At 36.0% G+C, this 23,206-nt stretch overlaps 1 protein-coding gene across 1 annotated transcript in view; it reads right to left on the reverse strand.

Moving 5' to 3' along the window:
* LOC136842382 (NADPH oxidase activator-like) overlaps positions 1-23,206 on the reverse strand; it is an 87,577-nt gene that overhangs the window by 37,907 nt on the left and 26,464 nt on the right. Inside the window, exon 3 of the mRNA XM_067109638.1 lies at positions 7,058-7,217. Coding sequence (XP_066965739.1) covers positions 7,058-7,217 — 160 coding nt within the window. The remainder of the gene's footprint in view (positions 1-7,057; positions 7,218-23,206) is intronic.

Below are 23,206 nucleotides of genomic sequence, written 5' to 3' on the forward strand. Positions count from 1 at the left end.
TTAGCTGATGCAGTCAATGTTTTCCATTGAAATTACTGCTGACCTTTAATATGATTATTTACCTCTTGACTTTTCTTGTGTCATGTCCCATTATTTTTTCTTTTTTTCTTTTTTTCACGGCTACGCTTTACGCCCATAAAGCAACAGGCATTCGTGTGGAAATATTTAGAGAGAGAGAGAGAGATCCAGCCAAGGTACTATCAAACTATCTAACGCACTGGACACAAAACCGTAAGAAGGTTATTAAAAATTATCTTAAACGAAAAATAAAAAAAAAAAAATAAAAAAAGTCCTTCGGCAAATGACGTACGCGGAGGAACTGGCTCCTACGTTAAAAATTATAAAAGGAGAAATCAAGAGGGGAAAGAAAGAGAAGCCACAGAACAGATACATTTCGCATTTTACACTCGAGAAAGAATAAGCAAGAACACGAGATGATACAATACAAGGGAAAATGTAAATATACCAAGCAAAGAAATGTAAATTCAATCGTTGCAGCAAGGAGGGGAATGTTAAAGAAAACCAGCCGACACAAAAGGAGTTGAAAGAAAATGAAAATAAATGAAAATAAAGATTCAAAAATAAAGGTTAATCTAAGGGCAATGGCTGGTGTGCTTCCACAGGCAAAATTTTGAAGTGCCAAGGCTAACAGGGATCATATTATTGTTGTATAGGATTATAAGGGAAAACATAGAGACAATGCATCATTTTTGTGAATATACTTTGTGTATGTACTGTATGTATATGTGTACATACACAACAAGTACAGAAGTAAAGACAAACGCACATAAACAGGACCGCCTTTATAATTCTAGAAGGCATATATAAATGTACTGTTTTTATAGAGTAAAGTCCGTCTTGAAAAAATAACTGTCCTGCCTTTATAAAGTCAGTTTCTCTTAAAAAAATAACTGTACAGCTATTACAAAGTAAAGTCTGTCTTGAAAAAAATAACGGTTGCTTTTATAAAGTAAAGTCCGTCTCGAAAAAATAACTGTACTGCTTTTATAAAGTAAAGTCTGTCTCGAAAAGATAACTGTACTGCTTTTATAAAGTAAAGTCTGCCTCGAAAAAATACCTGTACTGCTTTTATTAAGTAAAGTCCGTCTTGAAAAAATAACTACCGCTGTTATAGAGTCAAGTCTGCCTTGAAAAAGAAAACAACGTTGCATAAGAAAGCTAAAATGAGATAAATAAGTAACAGAAGCACCTGGACACAGTACACAGTGACCTAAAAGCGTGAGCCACTGTTTATGAGAAAAAAAAAAAAACTAAAACAAAAACAAGAAACGAGAAAAGGTGGCATAAACATCACTCCTTTTAAGGGAATTGTTTTAAAAGAGAAAGGAGCGACTCAGACTCCTCAAGTGAGATCATGCAAGCAAAAGTAAATAGGAACTGGTAAAAGGAGAGAGAGAGAGAGAGAGAGAGAGAGAGAGAGAGAGAGAGAGAGAGAGAGAGAGAGAGAGAGAGAGAGAGAGAGAGTTATCATAAAGATTTTTATTTTCATTCCTTTCGTATTCTTTGGAGTTCTCTGAAATGGCGTGGCTAGATGTAAACATTGCAGACGCATGGCCTCTTGGTCAGCAAATCGTCTCTACCTAGATGGTTTAGAGAATTTTGCCATGAAAATAAAAGCACTTTTTTGATAGACAAAATGCTTCCTTGCAGGCTCCTAATCTGCTCATTTCCTAAGAATAACCAAAAACTGAAAGGTGGATTATTTACTAGAATTCCGCGCATGTTATTTAATGCCTTCCCTCATTCTGTTTTGTATGACTGAGGGAAATCAGCCTTTTAAACAGTCCAGTGCATATGATTATATTATCAAATGGGATTTCATATTGCATTACACATACCCGTGGGAACATGATATGGTCTGAAAGAAAATTACCAAGAATAGCCCAAAAGAGGGACCTGCCAAAAGTAATGAAGACGCAAATGGTGGAAAGCTTTAGAAGATGGAATGAATTACAAAAGAGAACATTTGAAATACAAAGACCTCTCTTTATATAAATATTAGAAGGCATAAATAGGAGAAAATGGAAATACCCAAAAGAGAACCTACCAAAATTAATGAAGAAGCAAATGGTGGAAAGCTTTAGGAGATGGAAGGAAATTACAAAAGAGGATATTTGAAATACAAAGACCTCTCTTTATATAAATATTAGAAGGCATAAATAGGAGAAAAGGGAAATACGCAAAGAGGTGGGAAATTTCATTATGGTAGACATTCAGATCACAAAAAACCACCTAACCTACCAAGCCTATATACCAGACAGCCGCACCCCCTCAAATAAAGTCTCTAATTACACAAACCGCATATTCAAAAAGGACGACATTTTGGCCCCCACCCTCCCGCTCCCCACCCCCGTCCCCAACATTGTTCCTCCCAATTTGGGGTAAAATTCAGCGGGGTCTCACACGCATCTTACGGGAATCTGATGAGACTGGAATGAATATCAGTATTCAGAGGGACATGTCCGTTGACAATGAACGAATCGACAGGCCCATAATACAATGCAATACGACCAAACTGGTTTCTCTCTCTCTCTCTCTCTCTCTCTCTCTCTCTCTCTCTCTCTCTCTCATTATCTTCCTGCTCCATTCGCTTTATCATTCAATCAACAGTCGGGCTGTAACAGAATTAATTAAACCTAAAATCCGTCTGTGCCTTCGGTTACCAAGTGTCCGTTTTGGGGCCAAAAGTGAGATCGTGGAAATTCGGGTGGTTTTGTTCTCCATTACTTTTAATATTAAGTAAATGTATGCGTTTACGTGTAAACATACCATCAGTGAGAGAGAGAGAGAGAGAGAGAGAGAGAGAGAGAGAGAGAGAGAGAGAGAGAGAGAGAGAGAGAGAGAGCATCAACGTCTTCCCAAATGGTCGAAATCGTATAAAAAAATTTCTTCTGAATTGAATGTCTCTGTGTTGGAGGGGGGGGGGAGAGGGTTGGACTTAGCATCACCCATTCCAAACCCCCCACCCGTACCCTTCCCCTTTAGAAGAGCAGACACAAGGTAGTGGTGGGGTGGGATGGGGTGGTGGGGAGGGTAAGATTTAAGGGGTAGGAAGGTGGGGATGGGGAGGGGGGAAGGGGGGGGTTCTTATGTGGTCTCCTTCGTTGTTAATAGTCGCGGAGAGAAACCCAGAAAGATAATAAGGAATCCAAAACTTCACAAACCACTTCTGTAAACACATAAAAACGTGATTAATTCTGATACTTCCAATTAATGCGCCGTATTTGGACGTCGCGGCGCCGATAACAAAACATCCAACAGTGCTTAATAAGATCATTTCTTTTATTTTTTCTTTAAATCGCATTTTTTTTCTCTCTCTCTCTTTTTCTTTACTCGTTAAATCTTTTTTTTTTATTAACGCATCGTTGAAATACAATTTCAAATGTATTTTTTTTTTATATTATTTCAAAACATCAAATTCACTTCCAACATGAAAAAAGGAGGTTCAGAGTCACAAGAAACACTGACAGAAATGGACTTGAGGGGGGGGGGGGGCGGTTGCGACGACCGCCCTCATTAAAACCGGGGACACGGAATTCGTTCATTTTCGACCATCGCGTCGTCAGTATACGTCCCGCATACATTAAATGTCATAAGACGTTAGCGTCTCCAAGCAACAGCAAAATGGCATCGAAAACAGGTCTCATTTGAATTAATTACCGCGGACTAACGACAACACAGAACAATGGATACACCAGAGATGCTGTTATCCAGGGGGACGTTAACGAATGAAATTTTCATCTGTTTGGGACCGCCACGCTTCCACGTTGGCTTATCGCTTTCTCCGCATTTATAAAATTAAAAAGAAAAGGAAAATAAAAATGCAAAACAAACAAATAAATAAATAGAAAATTTTCATCTTTTATACAGTGAACTATTTTCATCTGTTTGGAACCGCCACGCTTCCACGTTGGCTTATCGCTTTCTCCGCATTTATAAAATTAAAAAGAAAAGGAAAATAAAAATACAAAACAAACAAATAAATAAATAGAAAATTTTCATCTTTTATACAGCGAACTATTTTCATCTGTTTGGGACCGCCACACTTCCACGTTGGCTTATCGCTTTCTCCGCATTCATAAAAATAAAAATAAAAGAAAAAACAAAACAAACATATAAATAAATAAACAAAACTTCTTATCTTTTATACAGTGAACTATTTTCTTTGATTTTATTTTCTGATCTCTTTCGCAACTTTCATATTCAAAATCGATTTTTTTCTGAACAAGGGGATCTGTTCTTTGCAGCAAGAACATTAATAATAATGATAATGATGTGATAACTTACAAATGACAAAGACAATGACTATGATCGAAATAGAAATGATTTTTCAGCGGAACATTAATATGCTCTTAGTGCAATTCCATACAGAAATGAGTTTTCATATTTCACAGAACTCTGACTCACTTTACAAATATGTTTCTTACATAGAAATTTTACTCAATTTTGTAATATATTTGCTACCTTCCAGACGAAAACATTAAAACTATGCTTATATGAACACTTTAAACCACAGATGCTTACAAACACACAGAAATAAAATTGAAAAAATGAGAAAGAATGTTGAACCTTGTAACTTATTCTCTTCAACATTATCGGTGTACTGCATATCATATCACTATGATGTTCTTGCAGACAGAAATAGTGTATCAGATACGGACAGGGTAGATTTCCACTCAAATGAGAGAGAGAGAGAGAGAGAGAGAGAGAGAGAGAGAGAGAGAGAGAGAGAGAGAGAGAGAGAGAGAGAGAGAGAGAGAGAGAAACTTCAATGCTAATGCAATCATAATTAATAAAGCTCAACATAGCAGGAACTACATCGTAAATAACTCAAAAAAAAAAAAAAAAATAAATAAAAGGTAAAAGGATGCTGTAAGAGAGAGAGAGAGAGAGAGAGAGAGAGAGAGAGAGAGAGAGAGAGAGAGAGAGAGAGAGAGAAACCAAGCGTATCTGCAATGCTAATGCAGTCACCAAAAATCAGCATTTAAAAAATTTGCAGATGCGACGTCACTGACTGCCACCAACAAACATTAGCCACGAGAGAGAGAGAGAGAGAGAGAGAGAGAGAGAGAGAGAGAGAGAGAGAGAGAGAGAGAGAGATTCCCAAAATATTCATCCTCTTACAAGAGAGATAAGACCTTCGACAATAGTGCGTCCTTTCATCAATTGAAACCAAACCTTTTATCCATTTTATTTTCTTTTTCGACGAGGCGTCCCGTCTGTGACTGGAATACGGGATGCTGATTTCTTTCAAGAGTGAAGTTTACTCAATATATATCTCTTAAAAACCTTTGGAAACGCGTCAGTGATGTTGACGGAAACCCAGAAGCAGACATAGAACGTGATGCGACTATTTCATGGCCAGATCTGCATTTGCACCTCTGCCAATTATTCTTCCAGATTGATTAATTAGTTTGTTTTCGCAATATGGCTTTTTTTGTGTGATATTAGATTGATCTCGCAACGTCTTAGTAGTCTTAAATTTGATGATGTCCTGCCGGAAATTTACCTAAAATATTCTCGTAATTTTTAGTTTTCTGTAAAAGAAAACTATTGAGATGGCTTTGTCTGTTCGTCCGCAATTATTCTATCCGCATTTTTTCTGCCCGTCCTCAGATCTTAAAAACTACTGAGGCTAGAGGGCCGCAAATTGGTAAGTTGATCATCCACCCTTCAATCATCAAACATACCGAATTGCAGCCCTCTAGCCTCAGTAGTTTTTATTTTATTTAAGGTTAAAGTTAGCCATAATCGTGCTTCTGGCCACCACGGCCGGCTGAGAGTTTCATGGGCCGCGGCTCATGCAGCATTATACCGAGACCACCTAAAGATAGATCTCTTTATGATGGCCTTGATTGTGTGATGTACAGAAAACTCGATTGAGCTGAAGAAGCTTCGGCGCCTTTTTTACTTCTTTTTTTAATTCTTGATCTGTGAAGTCAAATTCCTTTTACTCTGCCGTACTTCAAAGACAGACACAAGAATGCCCAAAGTACTGCAGCTCTCATGGTCATTCACTCCTACAGTTATCGGAGATTCGTTCGGAGACTGTTTAAGCTCTAACCTACTGTCAACATTATTAATAATATAAAATTTCTTTAAACTTACTGAAATCCCAAATCGACTCCCACCTCTATCCCTCTGTTTATCGTTCAGTGATTCGGCAAATTACCTAAAATGCCTCAATACGCATATGAAAAGTGAATATAATAAAGCCAGTCATGAAAGAATGCAGAAATTATAATGTTATCTGGGCGAGCATAAGAACCTTACGCTCCTACGACTACAATTACAACTACTAAAAATAATGACATTAACTGATAGTAGAGACAGAATGAATTCCATTGTTGCGTTTAGGAGAGGCCACATGTATCAAGTTACGAGAATTCTAACTGCGAAAGACCCGTGGTGTATTATACATCCAACGCCAGAATTTGTAAGGACCCCCCCCACAAAAAAAAAAAAGATTACAAAAATCACTTGGACTCAAGAATAATAAAACTATAACTATAATGACATGAGATGATTTATGATGATTTATTCAACACTGCGTCCGACCTCATCAAGGAATTGTTAGTTTAAGAAGTTAATTTCTTTTTCTTTTGAGTGTAAAGACTCAGTTACTGATCCTTCCTGCTCAATATATTTTTCTATTCCTATTCCTTTTTTTTTTTTTTTTTTTTACAAAACCAGGTCTTTCCTAGTTATCATATTTTTCTATCTTCATCCTTTTTCCAAATTCAATAATTCTGCCATTGCCTTTTCTGTGTGTGTGTGTGTGTGTGTGTGTGTGTGTGTGTGTGTGTGTGTGTGTGAGAGAGAGAGAGAGAGAGAGAGAGAGAGAGAGAGAGAGAGAGAGAGAGAGAGAGAGAGAGAGAGAGAGAGAGAGAGAGAGAAAGAATAAAGATAAATGAACCAACAAATGCACCCCAGAACCTGATCTTCTTTTGGCCCTCGTTAATCCAAAGAGAATTTCGTCCCTCTGACATAAAAGGGGAAGAAGACTTTAAAGAGCAAAGGAGGGACCTGGATTTACCCTTCCTTCGCCAGGTGCGTGGGCGTCGTGTGGAGGAGGAGGAGGAGGAGGAGGAGGAGGAGGAGGATTAGAGAGAGGGTACACAGCCAAACGAAACACCCCTTTATTTGCTGGTATATCTTTCCCGGACGTTCCACGGGCCACACTGCAAGAAGTATGTCTGCAAGGACAGAGTGCAGATGAACAAACAAGAGCTTGAGAAAGGGCAAAGAAAGGGTCGGTTTCAATGCCGGGAGACACGAGCTGATTCCGATTCCACGGGGAGTTTTGCAGTTCAAAAAAGAGGATCGCTGATTTTTTTTCTTTGTTTTCTTGAATCTGGGACACCCTTACTTTTTTGCTGTTTGCCTTAACATAATGATTGTTCGTGTAATTTTACTTGCAGTTCTAAGTACTTCCCCTCTCAAAAAAAAATATATATATATCAAGAAAGTGTTTCAGTATCTCCCAGAGACAATAATTGCTAACAAAAAACAAGAATTTTTATAAAATAGTATCTTCGTTTATATATTCTCTGAAACTTGGATATCTATTGTATATCAACAATTATTTTAAAAAAACACAAACCATATATCAAAAAAAGTGTTGTCATTCTCTGCGAAAACAGAAAAAGTAACATTTGGCGTTTACAAATAACACGGGGGGAAACTTATATCTAATTCTTTCAACGATAAGATAAATCTTATGATTACAAAGCGAAAAAACACGTGTCCCATAACGGACAACAGTAAGAAGAATGTCCACTGCACGCAGTCATATCCGGAATGCAAGCTGTGCATGATCCTTCTTGGATCGGAAGCAAGTGACAGTGATGAAACGGTCTTACCGTTCGTAGCTACCGTTTTTACCTAAAAACATTCCTGTGGAATGGAATGGAATGGAATGGAATATAGAATTTAGGCCTGATACCAAGCGCTGGGACCTATGAGGTCATTCAGCGCTGAAAGGAAAATTGAGAGTAGAAAGGTTTGAAAGGTGTAACAAGAAAAAAACCTCGCAGTTGCACTATGAAATGATTGTCAGGAGAGGTGGAAAGTCAGATGAAAGGAAGAAAATATGAACGGGGGTACGGTAAAAGGAATGAGAATGGTTGCAGCTAGGGGCCGAAGGGACGCTGCAAAGAACCTTAAGTGATGCCTACAGTGAACTGCATGAGGTGCACTGACGGCACTAACCCCCTACAGGGAAAATTCCTGTGTCTCCTCTTCGTCGATATATTTAAAAAAAAAAATAACCGTATGCAGTACGCCTGTGTAAAACAATGTATCAGTACCTTCCCGCTCATCTTAAACAAATAAAAAAAAACCGTAGGGAAGTAGTGCCGTCAATGCACTTCATGTGGTGCACTGTAGGCATTATTAAAGGCTGTTTGCTGTATCCCCTCGGCCACTGACTACACTCGATTTTTAACCTTTTACTTTACCTCCCACTTCCTTTCTTCCGTTTTGCTACCCAACTACTCCAACTCCTTTTTTTTTTTTTTTTTAACCTTAAGCACTGAATGGCTGAAAATGCCACAGTGCTTGGCCTTATAGTCAAATTCTCAGAACTCACATTCAGTCTAAATCTAATGCAAGGGTGAGAAGTGTTGATGAAGGATGATAAGTCTGTACTCTTGCTTGTCAGTCATACACACACACACACACACACACACACACACACACACATATATATATATATATATATATATATATATATATATATATATATATATATATATATATATATATATATATATATATATATATATATATATATATATATATATATATATATATATATATATATATATATATATATATATATGTAGTGACAAGAAGATTACAGACTTAATATATATATATATATATATATATATATATATATATATATATATATATATATATATAATATATACATATATATTACAGACTATATATATATATATATATATATATATATATATATATATATATATATATATATATATATATATATATATATATATATATAAACTGTTCTTAGGTTCCCCTTTGCTGTAGGGATGGCACAGTATCGAAAGAGAAAGAAATAACAAGGTGCAACATGGGAAAAATTACATTTCTTGGCTAGAAACTGTTGTTGCAAACATACTAAACTGAGCAACAAAAACATTTTCTAAGATTGTCAATTCCTTGTATCCTTTTGTACCTGAGAACGCAGGTTTTTTCCTATGTAATTAATGTTCCGTATTACTGTAATTTCTGCATTCACAGCCTCGAAGCCAGCGATTTCTCCTTTACCATTTGAATCCCTTACTTATGGAGTTAACGTTATCAGGAAAATCTTAATTAGCTAATGATGAATACACACAACGTTGTTATATACTTACTTTACGACATAGTCACTGATATAAGTGAGAATGATAACCATTAGTGCAAAAGTTAACCAAAAAAAAAAAAAATACCAAAGAGGAAACTTATGTAATGATAATTTTCAGGCATTACTAAAGGAACTGAAAATAATAAATCATAAGTGCAAAGTTACCTATCTGAAAGAAAAGAGGAGAGTTACATAATAACGAGTTTTCAGGCATTAATAATGTTCAGGGGAACCCCTTTGGCAAAAAAGCTTATGATTATCTGATTTATTTTGTATTTCGTAAAGTTAAGCAACATGAGGCAGCCCGGGTTTCGGCTGTCATTCAGCATTAAAATTTTTATTTTTATTACACGTTTTCTGAAACTTTCGGCCAGGGTATGTTCAAATGGACACACACACACACACACACACACACACACACACACACACATATACATATATATATATATATATATATATATATATATGTGTGTGTGTGTATATATATATATATATATATATATATATATATATATATATATATATATATATATATGGTTCCAAGAAGAGGTAACCTTCAGGTTCTCGGCAAGTGTGTTTTAAATCAGTATATAATCCACCCGATATTTATACGTACTTTCTACACTTCCAATTAAAGATCTACAGGCATAATGAAAAGTCTTCTTCTTCTTCTTCTTCTAGTTCAATTATAGAACTTCAATGGTTTTCCCTAAAACTATTCATTATATCTACTAAATTTTTCTATTCCGTACAATTTTATTATTATTATTATTAATATTATTATTATTATTATTATTATTATTATTATTATTATTATTATTATTGTACTGGCATGTAACAAGTTCCATTACAAAATTTAAATAGTTTTCCTAAATCCATTTATTACATGTACCGAAAACACTCATTAAGGAACTCATACTGCATATGACCTGACAAGTTTGGAAACAGAACCAATTTGCATAAACCCGCACGCAACTATATGTGCGTACCTATACGGACATATAGAACTAGCAATTAAAATTTTAAGGTTCTGACGAAACAAGAAAATTAAGCTGAACTAGTTGTAGCTAAAAACGTACACGCGCGCGCACACATATATCTATATATACATACGTATACATATGTATATATACATATATGTATACATATGTGTATATGTATATCTATTTCTGTGTATATATATATATATTTATGTATATATATATATATATATATATATATATATATATATATATATATATATATAGAGAGAGAGAGAGAGAGAGAGAGAGAGAGAGAGAGAGAGAGAGAGAGAGAGAGAGAGAGAGAATGTAGCATTTCTCGGTAGCATTAACTAAGAAGAAAAATTGGTACCCCGCGATGTCTGTCTCGTTAAAATATGAAAAGAAAATTATTAGACATTTTATTGATAGTTCACTGAAAGTAGCGTGTAAGATAATGCTAATAAAACTACCATCCATAATGATGGGAAGTAGTAAAGGCCTGTTTACAGTAATAAAAAAAGGCTGCTATTATTGCAAGCACTTAGCATTCAAGTAAATCTTGCAAAACTATGTGTAAGCTAGTATATGCGAGTACTTGTGTGCATTATGTTTTTTTTTCATAATTCGTTTTTAACAACCAGGGAATAAAAACGACACATTCTTCCATGATTGAAAGCCATTCCCATTTTTGGCTGGACCGCATTTTCATCACCGTGAATTTAAAAAAAAAAAAAAAAACATTGCACCACATACCAACGCGCATGAACGGATGATTACGCCATATAAACTGACCATGACAAACTACTTCAAAGAATAATATGATTTGTCACACACAAATCCTCATAAACAATACTGATGATTTCACGAGACATCATACACGGGCCAGGGAAAATTACATCAAGGAGCATCAATTGGTGGAGAACCTATTGATTTAATTTTTTATTCTATGATGATAATGAAAAATCGCATCATATTTTACTGGCAAAGGTTTGATTATTTAAGCGAATATTTACAAGGAAAATATTTCTGCGGGACACTGATATTAGAATTGCAAATCATCTCTTGCAAGAATATTAATAAGAAATGTTAGTCACAGAGAGAGAGAGAGAGAGAGAGAGAGAGAGAGAGAGAGAGAGAGAGAGAGAGAGAGAGAGAGATATTTGTCTCAAGGCAGAGGATGACAGCCGAGAATTTTTGGTTATTTCTACTGGGTATAGTTTTTATTCTTAAATTAGCAAGCATAATTTTAAAAATTAAACGAGGAATAAATTCTTGAATACCTTGAATAACTGATGATGAAATTACCTAAACAAAAGAGAACAAGAACTACTCTCAATTACACATATTATGCACGCACCCATACAGATTATATATAAATATATATATATATATATATATATATATATATATATATATATATATATATATATATATATATATATATATTATACCTATACATATATAATTTATAATACCTAGCAAAAGGTATTTTTAATACTTTATACTGTTTACATTAAAAAAAGCAAAAACATTATATACTTCTTGGGAAAACTTCTAGTTTATTGGAGAGAAAAAAAAAAGGACAAAGTTTTCCTAAAAAAAAAAAAAAGCATGAAAAACTCATCACAAGAAGATCTGAAAAACTTGAAAGCGAGACGCCTATGGTCATCCACGTCAAGATCCTAAATAAACATCTCGAGATTCCTGTACCCATATCTCTTTCACGTGGGCCCTCTCTCTCTCTCTCTCTCTCTCTCTCTCTCTCTCTCTCTCTCTCTCTCTCTCTCTCTCTCTCTCTCTTTGCGGCAGCTGGGATGCAGCCTAACCAGGGAATGTCGACTTTCGGCTAACGGCTTCACCATGTATGGTGAAAGGGAAGAACGGGTGAAGATGATGACTCCGCATTGCTTCAGGTCATTTCCATGCATGCACGAATAACATATGATCAGAAGACTGAAATCTCTAATTATTATTATTCCGAAGATGAACCTTATTCATATGGAACAAGCCCACAGTGGCCACTGACTTGAAGTTCAAGCTTCCAAAGAATATGGTGTTCATTGGGAAGAATTAAATCTCTGTTTTAAAATAAGCTAATAAATAAACTTAATCCACTCCCAGTTGATTTCAAACGTGTCAGATGAAGTAATATGTTTCTGAAAAATCAAAAACATTCCCAGTGACGAATTTTCCCCGTGTAAATAAAACACCCTCGACAGAATATTTACATAATTTACATCCAGCCTCAGTAACGAGAGCCAAAACAAGAAGTGACGCGGAGCTGTTGCAAGACATAAATAAAGCAGCTACTTATCTACCTGGAGGGCTGCTCAAGCGGAACCTCATAATGGCTGATTTTTTTACTCTTATTTTTTTCCGATTTTTTTTTTTTTTATTCTGCCGGTATCAGTAGTGACAGTCTACCTTCACCCGCAGCTTCTTTTCAAGGTGCGTATTCACCCGCTGCTGCTGTGTGGAGGCTTTCAAAACACACTACGTGTGGCAGTTTTTTTTTTTTTTTTTTTTGGGGGGGGGCGCGCGTTAAAAGGGAGTTTTTTTCTCTCTCCTTTTTTCTTGTCTTGTGCTTGCAATAGAGAATTTTTTTTTTTATTCGCTTCCCTTCCTTTCACGATTTTTTTTTACTGGTCTTCAGTAACCGAATGGATTTAATGTTATCCTTCTTACATCATTCCCTGAATAACTGATCAATAAGTCTTCTTGTTACCGAACACTGCACCACGAGGGACAGCAAAAAGCATCAGTAATTAAATTAAACTGCAAGGATTTAAAAACACTCAATAGTAGCATGAGTCTTCAATGGATAAAGAAAAATCCGCAGTTATATAATTATAAAAACACATCTCATTTTTAATAACATCTGCAAAATTACATAACTGTATTTGCTTCTCCACTGCAGGGATTATTTGAGCGTGCCAGTAATGAACCTTTAGTAAGCACGCCCGAAGCCACTAGAAATAACTTGGGAGTAACCCATATAAACGGAAAGGACTTGGAATAAAAAAAAAAAGGAGAAACCTCATATAGGGAGGAGAAATGGCCAAGCAATTCAGGGGTCACTGACCCATCAGCTCTTTAATACCCCGAGGGACCAATTTCGCCTCGTAGGATACATATTCTATGGTACAACACGGCTGAAACAATAGACGCAAAAAGGTCAGAATCATTAGGAGATCTTTACAACATGGCTCCGGGCACGTACGATGCTCTACTCGTAAATAAGGTCGCAAAAAGCATGATGGGGGAGGGGGGGGGGAGCGGGTAAGGAAGCTTAGACTCCCAGGATATAAGGCAGAGATGAGATAACAACGGGAAATACTTTCTAAGAGGCAAGCTTGACCTGAGGCGTCGCCTGCAAGCATCTCGGCTGCGGCAACTTTTGCAAATGGTATCGTAAAACAGTTGCTATGCTGAATATTAATGAAGTATTAACAGCATCATCTGCATGTTACAGGGGAAGCCTCATTTAAGCATTCCAATCTACGGCATAAGTTGTGAAGAACTCCTAGAAATAAAAAGTAACTACCGTAAAAAAAAAAAAAAGTAGAAAATGCGCGAAAGTTTTTTGGCGCAATCGAGTTTTCTGTACAGCGTATAATGCTGTATGAAACTCTCAGCCACGGGCCAGACGCGCGATCATGGCTAACTTTAACCTTAAATAAAATAAAAACTACTGAGGCTAAAGGGCTGCAATTTGGTATGCTTGATGATTGGAGGGTGGATGATCAACATACCAATTTGCAGCTCTCTAGCCTAAGTAGTTTTTAAGATCTGAGGGCGAACGGGAAAAGTGCGGACGGACAGACAAATAGCCATCTCAATAGTTTTCTTTTACAGAAAACTAAAATTACCATAAAGTACTGATAATTTTTTTCTTAATCACGAGAAAGGGTACCAGCAAGTAATGCTTGCTTTCAAACAATAAATGAAAGTCTTGAAAAGCCACCTGTGTCTGAATGAATCCATATGTGTCGGTCTTACGAAAAATTAAGCTAACACCTATAAAGGCAAACCACAGGCAAGGCTGTGCAGTCCGCAACTAAAAGGTCCATTCTTATTCCCAAAAAATCTAATTATTTCTTGTCAGTCACGATGCCTTGTGTACAATTTTCTTAGAAATCCACGCATAACATTTTGCGTAATTAAATGAACTAACAGACAAAGAAACCAGCAATATGAACCAAAAGCATAACAACCAGAAAGAGAAAAGAGAGGGAAGACGAATACACAGATAAAGACAGAGAAACAAGAATCCAATAATACAAAACTTTTACTTAGCGAATAGTTAGGAAAATGACAGACAAGAAAATACACAATCACCACAGTATCATCATTCAATGCCTTAATCTTTACCCTGTTAGCAACAGGCATCTCATATACGAATTGGGCATCTCATACCCAAAATGGATTCCTAAATTTATGCAGTAGATCTAGCCTTCTAGAAAAAGTTCCGGTTATATTAAATTTGATGTTAAATTTAGAATAAGCTGGCCTTGTGTTAGCAAGGACACGTGTCCTCAACAGACATTAAAACGCCAGATTATATCAAATGATTAAATCTCGCTCTTAATTTGGAGCGGATGGATGGAATGGAATATAGAGTTTCGGCCAAAGGCCAAGCACTGGGACCTATGAGGTCATTCAGCGCTGGAAAGGAAATTGGGAGTAAAAAGGTCTGAAAGGTGTAACAGGAGGAAAACCTCGCAGTTGCACTAAGAAATAATTGTTAGGAGAGACTGGATAGCAAGATAGAAGAAAGATAATATGAATGAAGGTACAGTAAAAGGAATGAAAGGGGCTGCAGCTATGGGACGAAGGGACGCTGCTAAGAACCTTTAATAATACCTACAGCGCACTTCGTGAGGTGCACTGACAACACTAACCCCCCTACGGGGTCACTCTAATTTGCCAGGACACCTGGAAATGGAGCTTTCGTATTTGGGTTCTTCCCAGCTACAAAAGTCTCCTTATGTTGCCCTAATGAACAAGTCAAAACTAATAGATATTTTGTAAGACAATTAACAAAGAGGAACACTGCAGAACAAAGGAAGAGGCAAGACACTTTGGCTATACTAAGATGTCTGCTTGTAACTATATATATATATATATATATATATATATATATATATATATATATATATATATATATATATATATATATATATATATATATATATATATGAAGTTACACAGTCATACATAACTTTATACACATCTAAATACGTATATTTATACATGAATATACATGTATAAATATACGTATATGTCTGTATAAAGTCATGTATGACTGTGTGTACGCACACATGACAGAACCATGAATTAGAAGGAGAAAATAATTCATTACAGAGGCCAATCCATAAACAGGAGCAAGGGAGACCATATACTATACAAAAAATAAATCTATTAGGAACTATTTCTTGACAACATGCCTAAAAAATAGAACTCTTTAAATTTATCCAAAAATACCGATCCTTTCGTAACTGAAGATATATAAAGAATTCCTTGTTTCTCTTAATGCTTTTCTTACTTTTTATTCTCTTCTTTACTGGAAACATAGCATCAGAATATAAATGTATACGCTTTGTTGAAAAAAAATAATAACTAAGAACTTAAGGACGGACGATACACATACTAATTATAGCCACATTAATTCTATGCTCCGGCAACCACCAGCGGCTGCAAAAAAAAAAAAAAAAAAAAAATCATCGAAGAAATAAACAAAGTGAAAAGAATACAGACTTTATGACGTCTCAATGGAAAGCTCATTTGTTCAAGACGTCAGATATCGGATAGAAAGACAGAAAGCATTTTTAATTTTTATGTTTTAGTTCCTCGTTTTTCCTTCTTCATTTATAATCCTGTTTTTGTTTATATTTCTTTTTTTTTAAATCGTATATAATAAGATTATGAAAAGGAACAAAAAAAGATAAAAGAATCAGTGACAGTTCAATGAAAAATCCAGTGAAGTCTAAATAGGAATTAAGCCATTTTGCATTGCTGTTTGATTTACTAAGGAGATAAAATTCAGGAAAGGAATTTAGATTCGAAGTTAGCCACGAATAAACGGACAAAACTCGCAAGTACTTTTTCCACTATTTACGTGGATTTTGAAAGCTGTCGAAGATAATATTCTATATTCCACTCAAGCCAATGCGTTTAAAACCGCATTCAAAATACGGAACCTCAAGACTTTCTTGAAATTCAAGCTGATAATGCTCTTAAAAAAACTAGAAACAGATTTCATATCTTTTAGATTAACAAAATCTAGTTATTTCCACAGCCTTTCCCAAGGTACGTCTCTCTTGAGATACATCGTATCTATCCTGCAAACCATTAGTATTTATTACGATAGTAATGTCTACGTTATGCTGCATACTACCACTTCAGTAGTAGTCTTCAAAATGACCTGACGTATGTAGCTGTCGTTGACCTTCAGGAAGGGAGACTCATCAGCCATAAAGACGAGCATTTCCATTCCCAAGGGGTTAACAACCCCCTACTAAGCATGAATCGTTAACCTCGGTATTTATAAAATTAAATTTCTGAAAGTTTACAAACTATTTCTTTCACTTCAGTGAGTAACACAATAAAACTGTTAATATAAGCATGCAAAATCTAGAAAAACAACTACTATACTTCTCTAAAGAGCAGCAATTCCTCAACAAGATAATTCCCCATAAGCAAACAAAGATCACAACAATAAACACAGCGAGAGTCGAAGGTCACCGGTATAAAAAAAAAAAAAAAAAAAAAAACATGAGCAGAGCTTCTAAGCCTATGGCCTAATGTTAAATAGCATTTTGATCCTAAAACAGCCATTCCATTGGAAACACTAAAAGTCTAACCAACAGACGCCACCTGTCCTTCTCAGGCCTTTTATCTTCGCATTTCATCGGAGCTGTGGCCTCCCTGGCTTACATAACGCCTTCTCTCTTAACCCTATTTCGCTGGGTTTATCTGTATTACCATCTCTCTCTCTCTCTCTCTCTCATATGCTCTCTCTATATATCTCTATATATATATATATATATATATATATATGTATATATATATATATATATATATATATATATATATATATATATATATATATATATATATATATATATATATATATATATATTATATATATATATATATATATATATATATATATATATATATATATATATATATATATATATATATACATGTGTGTATGTGCGAGTGTGTTTGCGCATGTGATGTGCGTTCGCGATTACATTCTACAAGTGCATTGCAGTCGTTCATATCAAGTAAGTTCCTTACAGTCCTTCAGCACGAATGCTCTTGCAAATATGCAACTTTCACACACACATGTCAGTGACGAAAATATTTTCGAAACACTTTCAGCAGATTAAACCACAATGGAGCGTTGGATCACCTCTTACTAGTCTGTTGAAATTACTCAGTGAATTATTTCACTCTGCATAACACTGCCGCTGGAAGCACTTGTTCCTAGATAATTAGTCTTTGTTTACTTTAATGCACAAACAGAATCACGCTATGACGCACGGTTTTGGCATTTCTTTTTAGTCACCCATCCAGGCACTAACCAGGCCCTACGTTGCTTATGTTAGTTGTTCAGACACAGAATCAGCCCTCGTCTTGTTTTTAAAGTAAAAAGGCTTATTTTCCTGTCAATGAAGAGTTGGTTATGAATACCATACTTCCGTTACTATTTTTTTTTTTTTTTATAGATTCAGCAGTTACTTTAATTACTAGCTTCTTGGCTTCTAATTTGTCACAGTGGAAGTGGGGGTCCCATACGAAAAATCCAGGTATAAAGAAAGAATTCATTCACTAAACTCTATGAAGCCCAAAACATAATAAAATAAAATATCTTGGTGATTAGTATAATTCATTCGAGGAGGATGAAAGACTATTTGTAATGCACCAATGTTTCGTTCGTTTTATTATATGGGCAAGCATGTTCATTCATTGTGCTTTATCACTTGAGGATTTCACTTATGTTAACATGCATCATCCAGTAGCTAAACGTCTTCGTTGCAAATTGGCATAAAAATAAATAAATAAATAAATAAATAAACAAAAACAAGTTTACATGTTCTGGCTTACAAGAACATTTAAGCTATTAAAACCACGTCAGGGTATACTAATCGACTGACGCCAACGCTTCTTATTTTCCTCATCGGACAGAACCAATTTAATTCCATCCACCACATTTTCTTTTCTGTAAGAAAAATTATATTTATATATATATATATATATATATATATATATATATATATATATATATATATATATATATATATATATATATATATATATATATATAATATTCTATTCTGTCACTTTTTCAGCATATACACAATAGTAATAACCTAAATGCTCTCTTAACTTCTCGTATTCTTCATACTTTTCAAATACACACACACACACACACACACACACACACACACACACACATATATATATATATATATATATATATATATATATATATATATATATATATATATATATATATATATATATATATATATATATTCATGTGTGTATATATATGTTTGTATGTTTGTGTATAAAATGTAATGTTAAGAAATCAACGAAACTGAAAATAAACATGACGAGTGGAATTTATAAATATGAAAAAACTTAGTCGCATGAGAAAATCGACAAAAAAAAGAGGTCAAAATCTACTAAAGCAGAATCCTAATTAAATTCCTGAGATAATGCCAGTCAGGCCTAAGTGAGCATACCGAGGTTCCGAGGCCAGCTAATAAGTAGTATTTAGGCACCGGCCATAAATGGAGGCACATAATACATCGTCAAGGGAGAGGGGGGGCGGTGTTTGGCCGTCGACAACTTAAAAAGGATTAATAAAAATTCTCTCTCTCTCTCTCTCTCTCTCTCTCTCTCTCTCTCTCTCTCTGACATACTGATTTGGAGATAAAAAATACCCATACTGGATTATGTTTTCACCCCGAAGCTATTGCCACTCGGAGATCAACTGGGCATGACAATGGAAAAATACCCTTTTCTTTTCGCCTCCGTAAGATCCTCGTTCAAGATAATGGCCGCTGTTCTGTCACCGGGTTATGCGCGTCCCAGTTTCACTTCAGGAGAAAAACCAACTTGCGGCTAAATGCTTTCGAGCGGACGTTATTTAAAGCGGCTATTTCAGCGCAAGTCCGTATAACGGGGTTCGGTAATGCAACGAGAGATTTCTAGCCACTGTCTGGGCGATAACAGTTTTCAGTGGTTTTCGCGTCTTTTCCTTATCCTTTCGCCTTTCTGCTTCTGTGCATTTTTATGATCCCAGGAGAACCGTTTTGGCAGTTTCGTCTTAACGCTTCCTCATCATCAATGGGCAAGAAAAAATAAATAGATGAGTAACTAGCGGCTTTATAACAAAACTGACAGATCACGCACAGGAATGAAATACATATGGAGAGATAAATGCGAATGAGATGAACGTTACATTAAAAATTCAATCATTGCCTTACCGATTGCGTGTGGTCTGCGATTTCTCGCCAATTTGCTGATAGATTCAGGTGATTGGCGCTTTTTTCGAGTCTAGAAAGACCGCAGATGAGGTCCTTCTGCCCGAATGAAATATTTCATAATGAGACCGAAAGAGCAATTTAACTGTAAATCGTGGTCAGTACAGAGAGGTAAAAGACAACGTCGAAGGATATACAAAGCAACAACAACAATACAATTTATGAATGAAAAGATACAAAAATCACGCCCTGAAGAAAACTGGTTACACAATCGCCGCTTCTTGTTTGTTCTGTTTGCTTTCGATGCCACTTTCAAATAGAAAGCGATTAGGGTGAGCTTACATCTACTTTCGCCACAAGAAAAAATTAAGATGGCGGCCAATGAAACGGAAAAATGTACGGTCTAAGAATATAGTACACAAACATGGAATGCAATTCATCTTCCTTTACACTGTAAATGAAAAGGAAAAGAAACGAGAAAAAATAAAATATAAATGACCAAATCAATATTTACCTGTAAAACCAGGTGCAAAGAAGGACGAGAGAAATCACAGTAAGCAGGAATCAAATGTCTTTTTTTTTTAATTATAAATAATACAGATAAACACGATACACTCATGCAAAGTAAGGACGAGAGAAACATGTTCAAAATAAATATGAATGAGAATTTTTTTAAATTATAAAAATACCAGATAATCACGATATCACTCCTACAAAATAAAAAGTTACCGAAAGAGGGATGTTTATAATAGCTCCCCCTAAAACGCTGATGATCATTAAAGGTCATTAGGCATTACCATCTCTCCCATTATGGGAACAAATTGGTACACGGGGATCAAGGCGTTTTTTTTTTTTTTTTAACGGATTGGGGGATGGGGAGGTTACCTTTCCTTGCATCTACGGCCACCCACACAATCCCCCACCACTCCATCACGATTATTCTGTCTTACCCATACATTACATTTACCTCACAAGCTTTCGAGGGTCTCCCTTCGTAAGATGACGGTGATCCAGGCCTTGTGAACAACGAATTAAGCCTTGTAAGCTGGTACCTTTCCCAGGTGGATACAAACATACTCCTGCACACACACACACACACACCACCCATATATAAATAAAATAAATAAAACATTATATATATATATATATATATATATATATATATATATATATATATATATATATATATATATATATATATATATATATATAATAATGAGGCATCATGCTGTATCGGTAGCACTCATTGAGGGAGAGGTATCAGATTCAACTCCCAGTTGAAGGCGGGCGAATGGTAAACATACATTTAGCTTCAACTGATCTAAGAAGTGAATTACGTACCTGGCAGATAAGCAGCTGTAGTGGTCGAAACAATGATTAAAAGATTTGCTAAGAAGCGGATGATAAATTTCTTATTGGGACATCATTCAGGGAAAAATGCATGTTGAAAAAAATTACACACAAAAAAATATATATATATATATATATATATATATATATATATATATATATATATATATATATATATATAAATATATATATATATATATATATAAACATCACTAAAGTCGAAACACCAAAGAATACTTAAAAGCCGTACACTGGAAAACTTAACACACCCGCGCGTGAGCTTACAACGAACAAAGCCCCGCACAAACACACACACCTACACACACACACACACACACACACACACACACACACGTGCGTGCGTGGGTGGTTTTCACCGCGGGCTGGGCAAAAACCATAATTGCATGTACAACGCAGTGTTGGTCACTTTGAATCGCTTTTGTATTTTGTGGACCCCGTCATTATCTACTCTTTGATGAACGTAAAAAAACTTAAATGAGATACTCCCAGAGAAAGAGTCTAGTTAACATCATCGCCCGGATCTCCCCCCCCTTTCTCCCCCCTCTCTCTCTCTCTCTCTCTCTCCACACCTCACACCCACTCCACCCATCTCAGCCCAGGGCCCCTAAAATCCTACCTCCCAACCCGTCGACCCCTCCCGCTGTCCAACTGCCCGTCGCGCCAAGCTTGAATTTAACCGCGGTTTTTATTGTCGCTTCAAAGTATATGGTTTTCTTCTCTGGTTGTCACGGCGGATGTGTGACATCCTATCTTTCCAGAAACCGAACGTTAAATAATACATCAAGGGATCGCTAACACTAAACATGATTATAAAAATGCGGGATCGGAGCTAATAACCTTTGGCGTTCAGAAACCTGTTTACTTGCTTACGATACAAATCGAGGAAATCAATCAACATCAGCTCAGCGCCAAAAGCGCATGAATGTTGGTTAAATAAATACTTGTCTAATTTCAGATACACGATATATTAGCGATAATGATCATAGCTGCTCCAGCTTACTTATAAGCTATGAAATTACCTGTGGTGTGGTTGTCACGTGACAGGACTTTGCCCAGTGCGTTCAGCAATGAGATATAACGGCTCATGGACGAAACTTGATTGGGAAAATTCTGGGAAACGAGTAAGACCCAATAGCTTCAGAGGTACAGGAGGCACAAACCTTAATAAGGTGACAGTGGAGTTTCCTGTCGAAATGAAACTTGTATAAAATCGACAGAGCATTAAATTTCCCATGAGGACCTAAATTGTAATGATTCCTGTTGACAACAAAGAAGCCAACTCTGGAAATTTTGTATGACGGAAAAGAAATTCGCATTCGGTCTTTTTCCTCTATCATATAGAATCTCTCTCTCTCTCAAGCGTGTAAAGGGTTACCGAAATCACGCACAAAAAAAAAGAGGAAAAATCTCGCACACAAGCAGATGTCTTTAGGTCACAATGAATTCCCCAAACTCCTCCCCCTGACCCTCCCCATTTAACAGAATTCCTCTCTGGGGAACAATGGGACATAAATTACCCCAATAAAGTTTCTCACTCCATAAACATCGCATCAAACGTTTTGTTTTCTAGTCAGCTCAGGGCATTTGAGTCTTATGCTGCACAAAGGTGAACGCAATTGCTCCCCCCCTCCTCCCCCCACCTACCTCCTTCTCTCTCTCTCTCTCTCTCTCTCTCTCTCTCTCTCTCTCTCTCTCTCTCTCTCTCTCTCTCTCTCTCTCTTTCATTTTACAGCTGTTGAAACCGAATTCAGTCTCCTCTCTCTCTCCCTCTCTGTCGAGTTGCAGGTGCTGCTAAGATGAAACTCACTCTCGTTCTTCACTTAAGTGATTTCAGTCGTTACGTTTCTCCCTCTCTCTCTCTCTCTCTCTCTCTCTCTCTCTCTCTCTCTCTCTCTCTCTCTCTCTCTCTCTCTCTCTCTACCATCTCTCTCTCTCTCTCTCTCTCTCTCTCT

Source organism: Macrobrachium rosenbergii, chromosome 10 (genome assembly GCF_040412425.1).
Source record: "Macrobrachium rosenbergii isolate ZJJX-2024 chromosome 10, ASM4041242v1, whole genome shotgun sequence".
Lineage (NCBI taxonomy): Eukaryota > Metazoa > Arthropoda > Malacostraca > Decapoda > Palaemonidae > Macrobrachium > Macrobrachium rosenbergii.